The sequence below is a fragment of the Etheostoma spectabile genome, chromosome 4 (assembly GCF_008692095.1).
Source record: "Etheostoma spectabile isolate EspeVRDwgs_2016 chromosome 4, UIUC_Espe_1.0, whole genome shotgun sequence".
Taxonomy (NCBI): domain Eukaryota; kingdom Metazoa; phylum Chordata; class Actinopteri; order Perciformes; family Percidae; genus Etheostoma; species Etheostoma spectabile.
This window is the reverse complement of record NC_045736.1, coordinates 15,923,412-15,935,265: the sequence shown is the minus strand read 5'-3', so window position 1 is coordinate 15,935,265 and position 11,854 is coordinate 15,923,412. Positions and strand designations below refer to the sequence as shown.

Sequence of the window (11,854 nt, the reverse complement as noted above, 5' to 3'; positions counted from 1 at the left end):
TCAGACCACAGACTATATTAGATTGAGTTAAACTACAAAAGTTGGCCACTTTTGAGTACAGCTTAGAACAAAAAGACCAGTCATTTCCTCTTGCTGTCTTTAGTCTCCCTCTCTGGCTAAAGACCTGCGGCTGGATGCCGATGAAGAATGACACCAACAGCCCGGACCCTCAGGAGCCCCACGCCATCAATGCTGCATGGGAAAACTATTACACAAACCCCTATCAACCAACCACAGGTAGCATGGCCGGGGCACCTTCAACCACAAAGTCATGCTAAATATAAAACCTTTGTTATTGTTTGCAGTTGTGAAGAACAAAGAAGAGGGGGGGAAAGAGTTGATGTAATGTAATACATGCTCTCCTCTGGTTGATACTGGTGGGGGGAATCCACCAGACAAGTAGGGGAGAGGATCAGACCCTGTGGAGCCTGTTAGGAAACAGCTCTAATTCATACCAAATCATCCTACCACAGCTGCCCTCCTCCCTCCATTTCCCATTCCCAGGCAAGAGACATGTGAGCCAGATACAATGAGACAAACTTGTGACATTTAAAAAAAAAAAGGCAGCTGTCCCATTTTTAGCCCTGCAAAGCTCCAGCTGAGTCACAGTCAGCTTCTATGACAAATGACTGAGAGACAAATACGAGCAGAAAAATGACCATCATGGCAAACACAATGAGATCTGAATGAAAAGAAATGTGTGTAAAGAAAAGAGTGCCAGAAAGCTAAAGAGTGCTGCTCAAAAGGTATGCCATGTGCAAGCAATCAAAGGAAGAAAGGTATGCGTTAAACTGCAAATGAATTTGGCTAATTACTGATTGATTAGCAAGCAATAACATTGTCCTTTACATTACATAGAGGCTATTGTTTTTTTAGCTTTACAGTTTCTTGGCTATTTAATTGTTAAAGTCAACATTGCCAGCATCAGGGGATGCTGCCAAAAGTAGCACAAATTTAGTTTGGGATCACTCACAAACTTGGATCTCAATGGGAATCTCCAAACAGTGTGAATGTCTCTCCTGCAAGCATGTACTTCAACAAAAATAGACAAATGTTGCTGTATTCACGGGAAAATTTGAAGTGGGAAAGCTTCTCCAGCAGTGATAATTTAGGCTTCCTTTGAAAACAAATAGTGTCTGAAATGGATGTCTAAAGTTAGATTTACTGACAGTTATATTACCCATTATGTATAAAAGTAAAAAAAAGAAAAGACAATGACACAACGCTAGTAATTATATGTAACTATTTCCACTTTCCAGTGTTAAACACAATCAAAGTTTTCAGGGCCTGATTCAAGTTTTTTCCTGTTTGCCAGCTTTGTGATGGAGGTATGACTCTGCAAAGTGCAGCGTTATCATTTTCCCATTTAAATGCTAATGAGCATGCTGCCTTACTAGTCAAAGCGCTAAAGAAACAGTGTGAATTTTTAATATCTTATCACACCAAAAGGAAACAGCTCTCCCGTTGAGGTAGAGGGATGAGTACATGTTCCCTCATTATATTCTACACAAATGATGTGTCCCTCACAGAGCACTGAGGGCCATTCTGTGTGTCACAGCATCCTTAGCTGTGTATGTGTTGCTGGTGTAACGTGCATGGTCAATTGTGTGCACTCACATCTGCCGGTGTCATGTAGATGTGTGCATACATGCAGATGTGCGCCGCAGTATGCGGGTGCACATCTTTCGTCACCTCATCAGTAATGAACAGCTGTTAATTTCCTTCCCATCATGTGGTGGAGTTAGGAGGCAGAGGTTAAGGTTGTCACAGCCTGTAAGAAAAGACGTGCTGTGGCTGGTGCGGTCATTGATGGCAAAAGGTTAGGGGAAAATTCATTGAACGTAATGAAACTCCTAGATTTGTATTTCCCTCTGGCACCTGTACCACATGTACAAATCAGATAACAGAGTGACTGAAAGAGGATGGGATAATGGACAACAACTTAGAGTTTAGGCAAGAGTGCAGGAAAAATGTGTGAGTGCACAAAAATGGCCAAAAGGAAAAAAAATGTTTTTTTTAATGGTTACCCTCATGAACTCATAAGACACATATAGGCTGTTCATCTACTTCATCGCATTACATCTGACCACCTCATGTTTCATGTTCCAAGAACCTTTAAACATGACTGAGCCTCTGACATGGAAGATTACTGTGAGAGAAGGTGACTTTCACAAGCATGTTTAAGGCTTAAGCAAGGAATGACTACAAGATAAAAACCTCAGACAAAACATTTCATTAAAACTTGTGTGTGACAAATACTGCATATGTCAAAATATAACAAACTATATGTATATTTTTTTTAATCAATCACAAAAATAAAAAAATGTTGCGTTGAGATGCATTGATATTCAGTTTAGAATTGAATTGTGAGATGCCAAATGATTCACACCCATTGTTAATGCAGTGAGTAAATGTTAACGCAGTGCATTGTTGCCATGTATAAAGTTGCAGTGGATAAATAAGCATAAAGTGCTTCTCATGAGCAATCCTCAGAGAACGAGTGAGAACGATATGCAACGTTGCGTTCATTTCCTCCGGGAAAAATGCAACCTTTTTAAATATGTTCAACCTGGAGTCAAAACCTGCTAAAACTGGCATGTTTATTCTGCCAGATAAAAGCGAAGCATTCTAAGTGATGTGACGTAATATCTGTAACAAACATTAAACTCCTCAAGAGAAAGAAAGACAAAGTATCCCACCAGCAGCATTCAAACTCAGATTTATAAACCTGGCTTTTTTTTCTGCAGAACAAAAAGACGTCACTTTTTCGCAGAATGTGTTGCCTCTGTGGTCTGGCCCCCAATGATGATCTTTGGTTTCAACATTATCTTTCACATTGTACTCCACAGATATATTGCTAGAGAAAGCAACACTAGAGGAAAAACTGGAAAGCATGAGAGACTTTTATGAAGGCTGGAGCTCCTCAAAGCCAGGATTCAATAATTGCTTTCCTCTTGTCTCACGCAAGCGACAGATGGTGAGGCCACCAGAGGCCTGAAGATGGGAATAATATTGTTGATTAAAAAGAAATATAGGGAACAACATGCAGATGTTGGCTACAAGACAGAGGAGGGAAGACAAAAAAGAAAACAGAGAAATAACAATAGATAGAGCTGGGAAACAACGTGAACATTGGTAATGAAACAATTTAACTTGGCTGGGCCACACGCATTTGGATTGGAGATTGTTTAAACTGCTGATATGTGAAGTTTAGGGAAAGAGATTTTATTGTTTGACTGATTTATTCTTGGTGTGTCCTGAGGGGTCGGGAGTTGTGTTCCACATATTTATGAAAGTTGTTATTTATTTGGCTCTGTAGTGTATTGTGCTCGGACTACATTTTAAACACGCCCACCTGCATACGTTAAACGAGTCTGATGATTTTTCAACATCGTCCGAGATTCAGATGGACTAAAACATATCAATATCTTCCACCTGTGTGTGTGTGTGTGTGTGTGTGTGTGTGTGTGTGTGTGTGTGTGTGTGTGTGTGTGTGTGTGTGTGTGTGTGTGTGTGTGTGTGTGTGTGAGCTTGTCAGCGTGGGGGTTATTGTTTCCCAGAGAGAAATTCAACACTTTAAATGGCAAATGCTGATGCTGAGCTCTTTCCCTTTCTTGGCTATGAGCATCAAAGCCTGGAGTCACACCGTGAAGCCCCTTTTGCATAGACTAATGTAATGATTATCTTTCTATATATTTCAAGGAACATATTTCAAAGGACAGAAAACTCAAAGTCACAGCCAGGGATCTGGTATCTTTTTGTTCCCATTTAGATAAATGTGCTTAAGAGACATCTTTGTCATGAATCCAATTTATTCTACATAACACAAAAGCATAGCAAAAGAAGCAAAGTATTCACATGTTTGACGAAATAAATGATCGAATAAATATGCAAAGTCATTCATCATCAAATTGGTTACTTTAAATGCAGCACCCCAAGTAAGTTTCAGTGAAATAACCACCCAGTCAGTTTTGCAGGTTTGGTTTTGTTTCACTGTAACATTACACTTCCTGTGAACCGACACAAAGGGACCAGCTCCACAGCCATAATTCAATGAAAGACAGTGATTGTATTCTCCAAATTCCAATTTGATTATATACATTCCTGCAATAGTTACATCCACACAACATGCATGAAACCTATGCTACTGTATTTATCATTTATGCAATAATAAGCATGCACACATGGGTGGCAGCTGTGTTGTGCATTGACTGGATAAGAAGCAAAACACGCCAGTGTGATCAGGGGAGGGATCGAGTCAGATTAAAAGATTTAAGGCTCCATTTGTCCATGAATATCTGATGCCTATCTGAGGCGAGAGCTAGTGATCCTCTGTCAGGTCATCGAGGTGTTGGAATAAATCTACCTTATCTCCATCTGGCCACTTTTCAACGGTTTCTTATGTGAACACGCAGCCAGATTCCTCTTGTGCTGAAGAGTCACGCAGCAGCTGCTTGCATCAAATGTAAAATGTTTCTTGTCATCTGGAATTATTGTTGGCTCGGGTATTCTTCTTTCTCCTCCTGAGTCAAAAGAAAGTAAGTGATTAATGTCTCATTAAAAAAAATTAACATTTGAGCCAACTGAGCAATTGTGTGGCTCAGCCCTGACATCTGAGAGCTCCTCAGCACAACTCGATGTTGGCACAAGTCAACAAATAAAAATCAGTACCTGGCCGTCGAAGGCATATCAAGTTGTGAAATGACATCAGTCCTATTTTGATACTCAAGCTTCTTCTGGAGATTCAAAAAGACATCTCACCCTTTTAAAAAAGCATCACCGATAAAACTGAAACATCTGAGTTCAGCGTTTAAGACCTTGTTGTTGCATGCAGTTTGGACACAGGGTGCTGTGAATTTGTCACAATTAAATATTGCTTTTCTCAGGAAAAATAAAGCCTACTACCCATTAACCCAAGTTGCCATGTGTTACAGTGATTTTACATATTGTAATTGGAAAAGTTTCACTATTTGAGATCTAAAAAAAAAAAATGCATTTCTTTGCTTGTTTTATCTTAATCTATCTTTATATTAACCTTGATATGTTTACCTTTTGGTGACACAGATGAATGCTAATGGAAAATTAAAACAAACAACATAATCATATCATAAAGACTTTTAGGTTTGGTTACCAACTCTGTAAATCAACTTTAGGGGACCAGATCACACTGACATATAAGTGCAGAAGTAGATTAATGCATACTTTATGGGAAAAAATAAAAACCCAAATTTCAAATGTGAATGAATGGAAATTATGATATGATGATGGTAAGTGGGAAATACTAAGACACCGAGGACGCATGCATGAATATGTCTTTCCAAATTCTTTTCAAGTAATTAAAAATAGATTTAAACTAAAAGAGCAGTCAGAGAGCGCAGACCTTCACCAAAGCCAATTCAATCAGGAGAGACATGTTTGCAGATATGCAAATAAGGTTTATTGTACAGCTCAATAAAATGTACAAAGTGTTTGGCGATTAGACTCCATTGCTATGCAATTATTTCTCATATCTATATTGACCCTAATGGAACCTAGACACCGGTAGTGGTGACGAAGGAGCCCGAAGACCAGACCGAAGGTGGTTCCCGACCGGTCAGCTGGAGTAGATGACTGGAGGTGGAAGGGGAGGTGGAGGGTAGCACTCTTTGCTTGCAACGACAGCTGATAGCAAAGGGAGAAACAGATTTTAAAGCAGGGTTGTGACTGATTGGCCTTTACAATTTGTGTAAATTTTGATTGGTTAAGCAGGAAGGTGAACGCCTCCACCAACTGATTCTATTTAGGAAGAGAGCATTGATTAAATTAGGTCTTCCTTTCTTCTTTAGCTATGTTTAAATCAGGAGAGACTAGTTGCATATGTGCAACAGTTATACACAGCAAAAAGTACATTTATTATGATAACATCTGAATTGATTTAGGAGTGCACCAATAAAAAGTTAGGTCTTCCTGAAAGAATTTAGGCTGAGCTACATTGGTCCAGTCTTCTATAATATGCAAATATGAAACCGCAACCCTATTTGCCTGAATATATTTCCACAGCTATTAGAAACGTTTTTTCCTTTATTTAGCCCCCTTCCTGACAAGCTAGCATGACATGATACCACTACCTTCACTCTAGCTTTAAAACTGAGCTTGCTACAACACATAAAAGACAGTAGGCTAAAGTCGGCAGAATACTAAAACATGATAATTAATCACACAAACTTAAACTCACCGTCTAAACGTCACCGCTGAGTGTCGGTTTGTAGCATCCCAGTTCCAACTTATAACAAAGATGGGGAAAATACACCCTAGCCTAACCCCACCTAGTGGAAAAGTCACGCCACTAATGCGCATACAAAATAATTTGTGTATCCGCTCCATAAATCGGATCGGCATTCTTGGTCCTTGGCCCATGTTACACCCTTCCAACAAGTTTCATGAAAATCGGGAGAGTAGTTTTACTGTAATTCTGCGGAGAGACAAACACACAAACACAGTCGGACTGGCAGAGGTACAAATAAATGTTTTCATTTTTTTTAAATTGATTGTAGCAGGACATTTTGGACAACCCCCTGCCTAATGTTGAAGGGAACATGACATCTCCTCCTGCCCTTTACCCCATGTAGCCTTTAGTGTGTTCTTAATCATTTACCAGTTTACCTGTAGCCTTGCCTGAGCGAAAATGCAGAGCAGCATTGTTTCGTGCTACACGTTGGGGCGGGGCGGGGCGGAGCGCAAGGATGCTAAGGTAGGTTCCCTCCCCCATGGGTGTGTCCACTGCCGGGAGACCTCAGTGAGTGTATCCACCTGCAGAAGACGCTTTCCTGCACACACGCTTGAGCGTCGCTGCGCTCCTCTCTGTCACGCTTCTCCAGGAACAACTCTTTGTTTCTAACCTCCTTTAGTGGAAAAAAAAGAATCTGTTGATGCGATTTAGAGATCACTTTAAGTTAAGGCGGCCGCGTCAAGTTAATTTAAATCTAAGCTTTTGTTTGGCTCTGGGGATAATCGTGCAGGATCTGCGGTGGATACACTGATACTCCTGCGTGCGGGGATAGAGGAGCTCAAAGGATCTGGGGTGGATGTTTTTAAATGTTGACCAGCTTTATCACAATATTTACTGAACGGCACTAGAAGGTAGGTTATAATGCAAGTGTTGTTGTTTTGCAAGTCGAATCCATTATTTGTATTGATACAAATGTGCTTATAAATTTGTAGGAAGGCATATTTGGTGGAGTCGGCCAAGATTAGGGCTCTATATGTATATATATTTTAAAAGTTTTGTCAAAAAATGTTGTCCTAAATATTTGGAATATGCTTACATTATTTTAAGTAATATGGGCTATGTCAAGTTGCCTTCATTATGTTTGGTGTGTCTTCTCTGGCGCGTGGGAGGTAGTTTTAAATGAGCAGCATGAGTAGCCTAGTACTAGTACTACTCAAACAAATACAAAATTCAAAATTATGCTAGAGCAAAGTGGTGTGTGTGCGTGTGCGTGTGCGTGTGCGTGTGTGTGTGTTGAAAGTTTTTTTTTTGGGTATTGTATCTTTATAATCTGACATTCAGTGACCGAGTTTATGTAACTGGTCCTCAGCGCTACTTTTCACAATTATAAAATCCTCTTATAAATGACACGAGGTTCATGTTCATGTCCTCATAACTCAAAGCCCAGTCACGCTTTATTTTCGTTTACGGTCTGCTTTGGAGTTGTGCCTTCAGGGCTCAATGTGGAACTTGATCTTATACCCTTAACTGACAGTTCGACCTCAGACTCAGATCCACGTTTACGAGTAGATCAGTGCCATGCATGGATAATTACAGCAAAACACGCTCACTATAATTGTTTTATTGTCTCCAAAACACACAGTCAATTCATTGTACATGCCTACACGTTTTTTTTTTTGTACGCACGCTGATAACTTGGAGCGTCTTCAGATCCTTTTGTGGTGGATATTATTAACTTCAGCTCTCTTTGTGGCTCAAAACAGCATGTTGATGCGCTTTGTGATTTTGCTCGCCAGGCTTAACGACCAACTCCCTGTAGGCTAGTGCTGGTGAAATTCAGCTTATGATGTGTTATAGTGATACTATTTCTTGACCAGGCATTTTCCGCATTCACGAACACGTTGTATTAAAGTGAGGATCGGCATTGAGTGGCGAGGTGCGGGCTTCTTCTGGCTCTTCCAGCTAAAGGAGGCGTCCATTCACACTGTTGCCCTTACAGCGCACAGAAGCAAAGGCAAGAATAAATGTGGGCGGTTAGGAAAAGCACATTACAATGAGAGATTCATCAGTGCTGAGCCAGCGGAGTTTCTTTCCAGACTCTGTCAACCCTCAGGTTTTGTGGTGTGGGTTAAGTTACTTGGTCAATATTGCACACCCTATTAAAATTACCTGGGCAAGATTTGAAGTGTCCTTAATAAGACAAACAGCCAATGCACCTCAGATATAGAAGGCTAAATAAAAGACCATATGTGGAAGGCTACATAATAGATGTGTCTTAGCCCCTGCTTGATGTTCTGTGTTGTCAGTGTATGAATTTAGTACCAAAAAGACTACACTATGCAGCACAGTGACTGAGAATTGGTTGCTGCAGTTGATTTGTGAGATGGAAGTGCAGGCTTATTGTCTGACGCTCATCCCTCTCTGTCCCTCAGCTCCTGGACTCTCCTTCTCCTCTGTTAACAAACAGAGGGACAATGTTGTGGGACAAACTGTGCTGGCTACTGGCCCTGCTGGCTTTATCAACTGGGGCGCTGCTCACCTCCAACGAGCCCCTCTCTGCTCCCAGGATCTTCCTGTCCTTCAAAGGTAAGAAAATACTTGCTGTGTCTGTGACCCACTGTTAAGTTCTGTGTTTTTCTACAGACATGTACATCACCGCTTCTGGTCGCTTCTGTCATCAGTCTTTTAGGTCTTGGTTTTGTTGTGGGTAAACTATTGGCACTAGCTGAATTCAGAGCTTGGCAGGCTTGTGTATTCCTTTACTGCCTAACAGAGAGTTTGATTGTGTGTCGGTGTGAGAGAGGCGTGATGAGAGGGATGAGGAGATGTGCTGCTGATTATCCTGACTATTCAGGACCAAAGAATATGTCTTCATTTAACCGCCTGGCTGCCATTAGTTCCCCAAACAGGCCTTTGTGCGACCTCAGCTCCCTTCTTAAATCAAGTCAGATTTAACACTTGGCTGGGCACACACTCGGGGCGCAGATCCAGCATGTTATGAATGTTTGCCAGTGCCACATGAGACCCTGTGTGTGTTGAACTGTCCTGTTAAAATAGGTCTCAGCGGTGCAGTCTCTTGTGCTTTGTCATTCCAGCACCGGCTTAGCCATCATGTCCATGTAAAGCTCTCAAGGTTTTATAGTACCTTTGCCTCTGAAGAAGACTTTGATAAGTATCTGTCATGAGGTCACCACTTTTCAGATCTGCACTCTGTGTACAGTTTGAACAGTTAGAAACACTAAATGGGAACTGATGGTTTCTCTGAGAATTGTGGCATTGAACTGTGGAGTTTTGGAAAATCATGTAGTTGTTTTTTTCTTACAACATCTATGATCAGTCATTTGTTTCTAGTATAATATAGTTTTTCCTGGAATAGCAGACGTGACTTATTTGCTTTAATATGTTTGTTGATCTTTTGCAGAACTATTTAAAACTTTAAATTAAAGGGCTTTGTAAATAAAGATTTACCCGTTCCCAGTTTCTCCCTTTTTCTCAGATATTTTGCTTATCTGTTTGTTTCCTCTCTCACCATCCCATGTCTATTTCTCTGTCTCTAATCAAGTTGGATTTTACCCTCCGCTGATGAACTGGAGTTCATTTATTTTCTACTTCTTTTAATTGAGTTCCATTTTTGTTTTTAATTAGTTTTGGAGGATACTTTATGCTTCACAGAGCAACGTCAGATAGCTGGAGACTGGAAATGCCCCCTAAGCTGTTCATTCCCTAATTGTATTGGTTTTGCACCGTACGGCTGGGAATAGCTCCGTAATGTGCTTTTCTTCATTTTTTATGTACCAGTGTACTTAACTAAATAATTGGCTTAGGTTTCATGACAAACGTTTGGTATTGGCATACAGATCTGTTGTAATAAGCTCCTTCTGATAACATGATCCAAGCTGATTTTTAAATGGAATTTCAATTTTTATTATACAACAAAACAAGGAGATGAGATACACATGTAGTATTTTTGTTTGTAGTAACTGTAGCAGCTGATAGAACCGTTCCCCCCCCCCCACTGTTGTTGAATTTGCTTCTGTCTGTGACCTAGCTTCACATGTTTATCCACAAAGGTTACGCAGTATCACTTCCCACTGATTATTTACATTTCATATTGTTGGTAGAGACGATGTTGCTGATTTTGGCTGCAATCCAAAAGACTTTGTCTTTGCTTTTCAAATTGTTGCACTCTGTCAAAGCAACAGCCAACGGGTTATACACATACATAAGATACACACCCATATCTTAACAAAAATGATAATATTTTGTATGGAATATACAGTATACAGTATTATTTCTGCATTTCAGTGTGACCATCTGCTATAAACACTTTCCTTGAATTTCCATTCTCCACACACTGTGTTTTATTAATCACTACGTTTCAGTTGTGTCTATTTTGTACTCTTTGTATAGTTTTCCTGGAAGTCTGCATAACTGAAAGCTAAAGGACCTAAACAAACCAGATCCCATGTAACATCACAGTGACATAGCAGCTTAAGTTTAATTGCTGAAGAAAATCCTGCACACTTGTATTCGGCTCCAACTTTATTATTTGAACTTGTAATTATTTTTTAATTCATGTACATCTTTTTCTATTAATATGATTTATTTAATCATTTCTCTTTGTTCAATAAACAAAATGGAATATTGTGGTGAATTTTATGAACTTGTAGTAGGTTAATTTTTGTTCAACATTTAAGCTCCATGTCTGCAGGATCCCAAAATAAAAAATTAATACAAGACACCACCAGATTATCAGCAGATTGCTTAAGACTAAGGTATACCTTAAGCAACCTACGCTGATAATATGATCAGTTGAGGTTCCCAAAGTAGGTATTGAGTGTATGTTGTGCGAGCTGAGTTATTAACTTTGATAAGGACCAAGAAAGCAAACAGACACTAAGACCCTAGGAATGTCCATTCAAAGCACGTAGGATAGATCACCAATCCTGCCACACACACACACACACACACACACTTACAAAACACAGGGCTGCAATGAATCACTAAAATTACAAAAGAAATTCCAAAAAAGTACAATTGAACAGCAGTTTTTAAGATAAATTATTTGATTAATTCAAAAGTGTAGTTGAGGTTATGACAATAACCTTAGCAAATAACCTAGTTGTTAGATGTATGGATTATATCACATAAACAAGAGGTCACAGGTGTATTATCTCTCATAAAAGACTGAACGAGGCTGGCTTAGATCAGCTGCTGGGAACTCCTATATTTACTTTTAAACAAGGTCTATAATCACATGCTATTTTAGTGCATGGAGCTTTGCGAGGTTGTGACCCTTCAAACAGAAGCCAGTCACACCAGAGGTTAACTGCCCTCAAACTGTGGGAGAATGGCACCATATTAACAAGTAATAGCTTGTTACGCTAATCCTCTGGCCCATTTGAAAGTGTTTAACTTTGTTTTTCTTTGGCCTCTTTGGTCCTTGTGGAACACCTGGGTGCAAGGTTAGCTCTGGGAAGAAAGACCGACAAAGCCAGGCAGTGCTGTAATTCTCAGGGACAATCTTAAGGTTACTCCTTCCTCTGCACTTTCCCCGGCAGTCTTTTGGTCCCACGTAATGCATCGATGATTGTTGCGCCTGAACAAAGACTTCACTATCGGCTCATCTCCCCGACTGCTTTCAGG

At 40.0% G+C, this 11,854-nt stretch overlaps 1 protein-coding gene across 4 annotated transcripts in view; it reads left to right on the top strand.

Annotated features, from left to right (window-relative positions):
* The first annotated feature begins 325 nt into the window (after positions 1 to 325).
* sema3fa (sema domain, immunoglobulin domain (Ig), short basic domain, secreted, (semaphorin) 3Fa) overlaps positions 326 to 11,854 on the top strand; it is a 57,309-nt gene continuing 45,780 nt past the window's right edge. The window contains exons 1-3 of one of the 4 annotated variants that reach the window (XM_032513813.1): positions 326 to 336; positions 6,888 to 7,119; positions 8,641 to 8,794. In XM_032513813.1, the coding sequence (XP_032369704.1) occupies positions 8,683 to 8,794 (112 nt within the window). In that variant the 5' untranslated portion in view covers positions 326 to 336; positions 6,888 to 7,119; positions 8,641 to 8,682. Of the gene's footprint in view, positions 337 to 6,710; positions 7,120 to 8,640; positions 8,795 to 11,854 lie in introns of those variants that run through there. The other 3 variants (XM_032513815.1, XM_032513814.1, XM_032513817.1) reach the window with 3 other exon arrangements.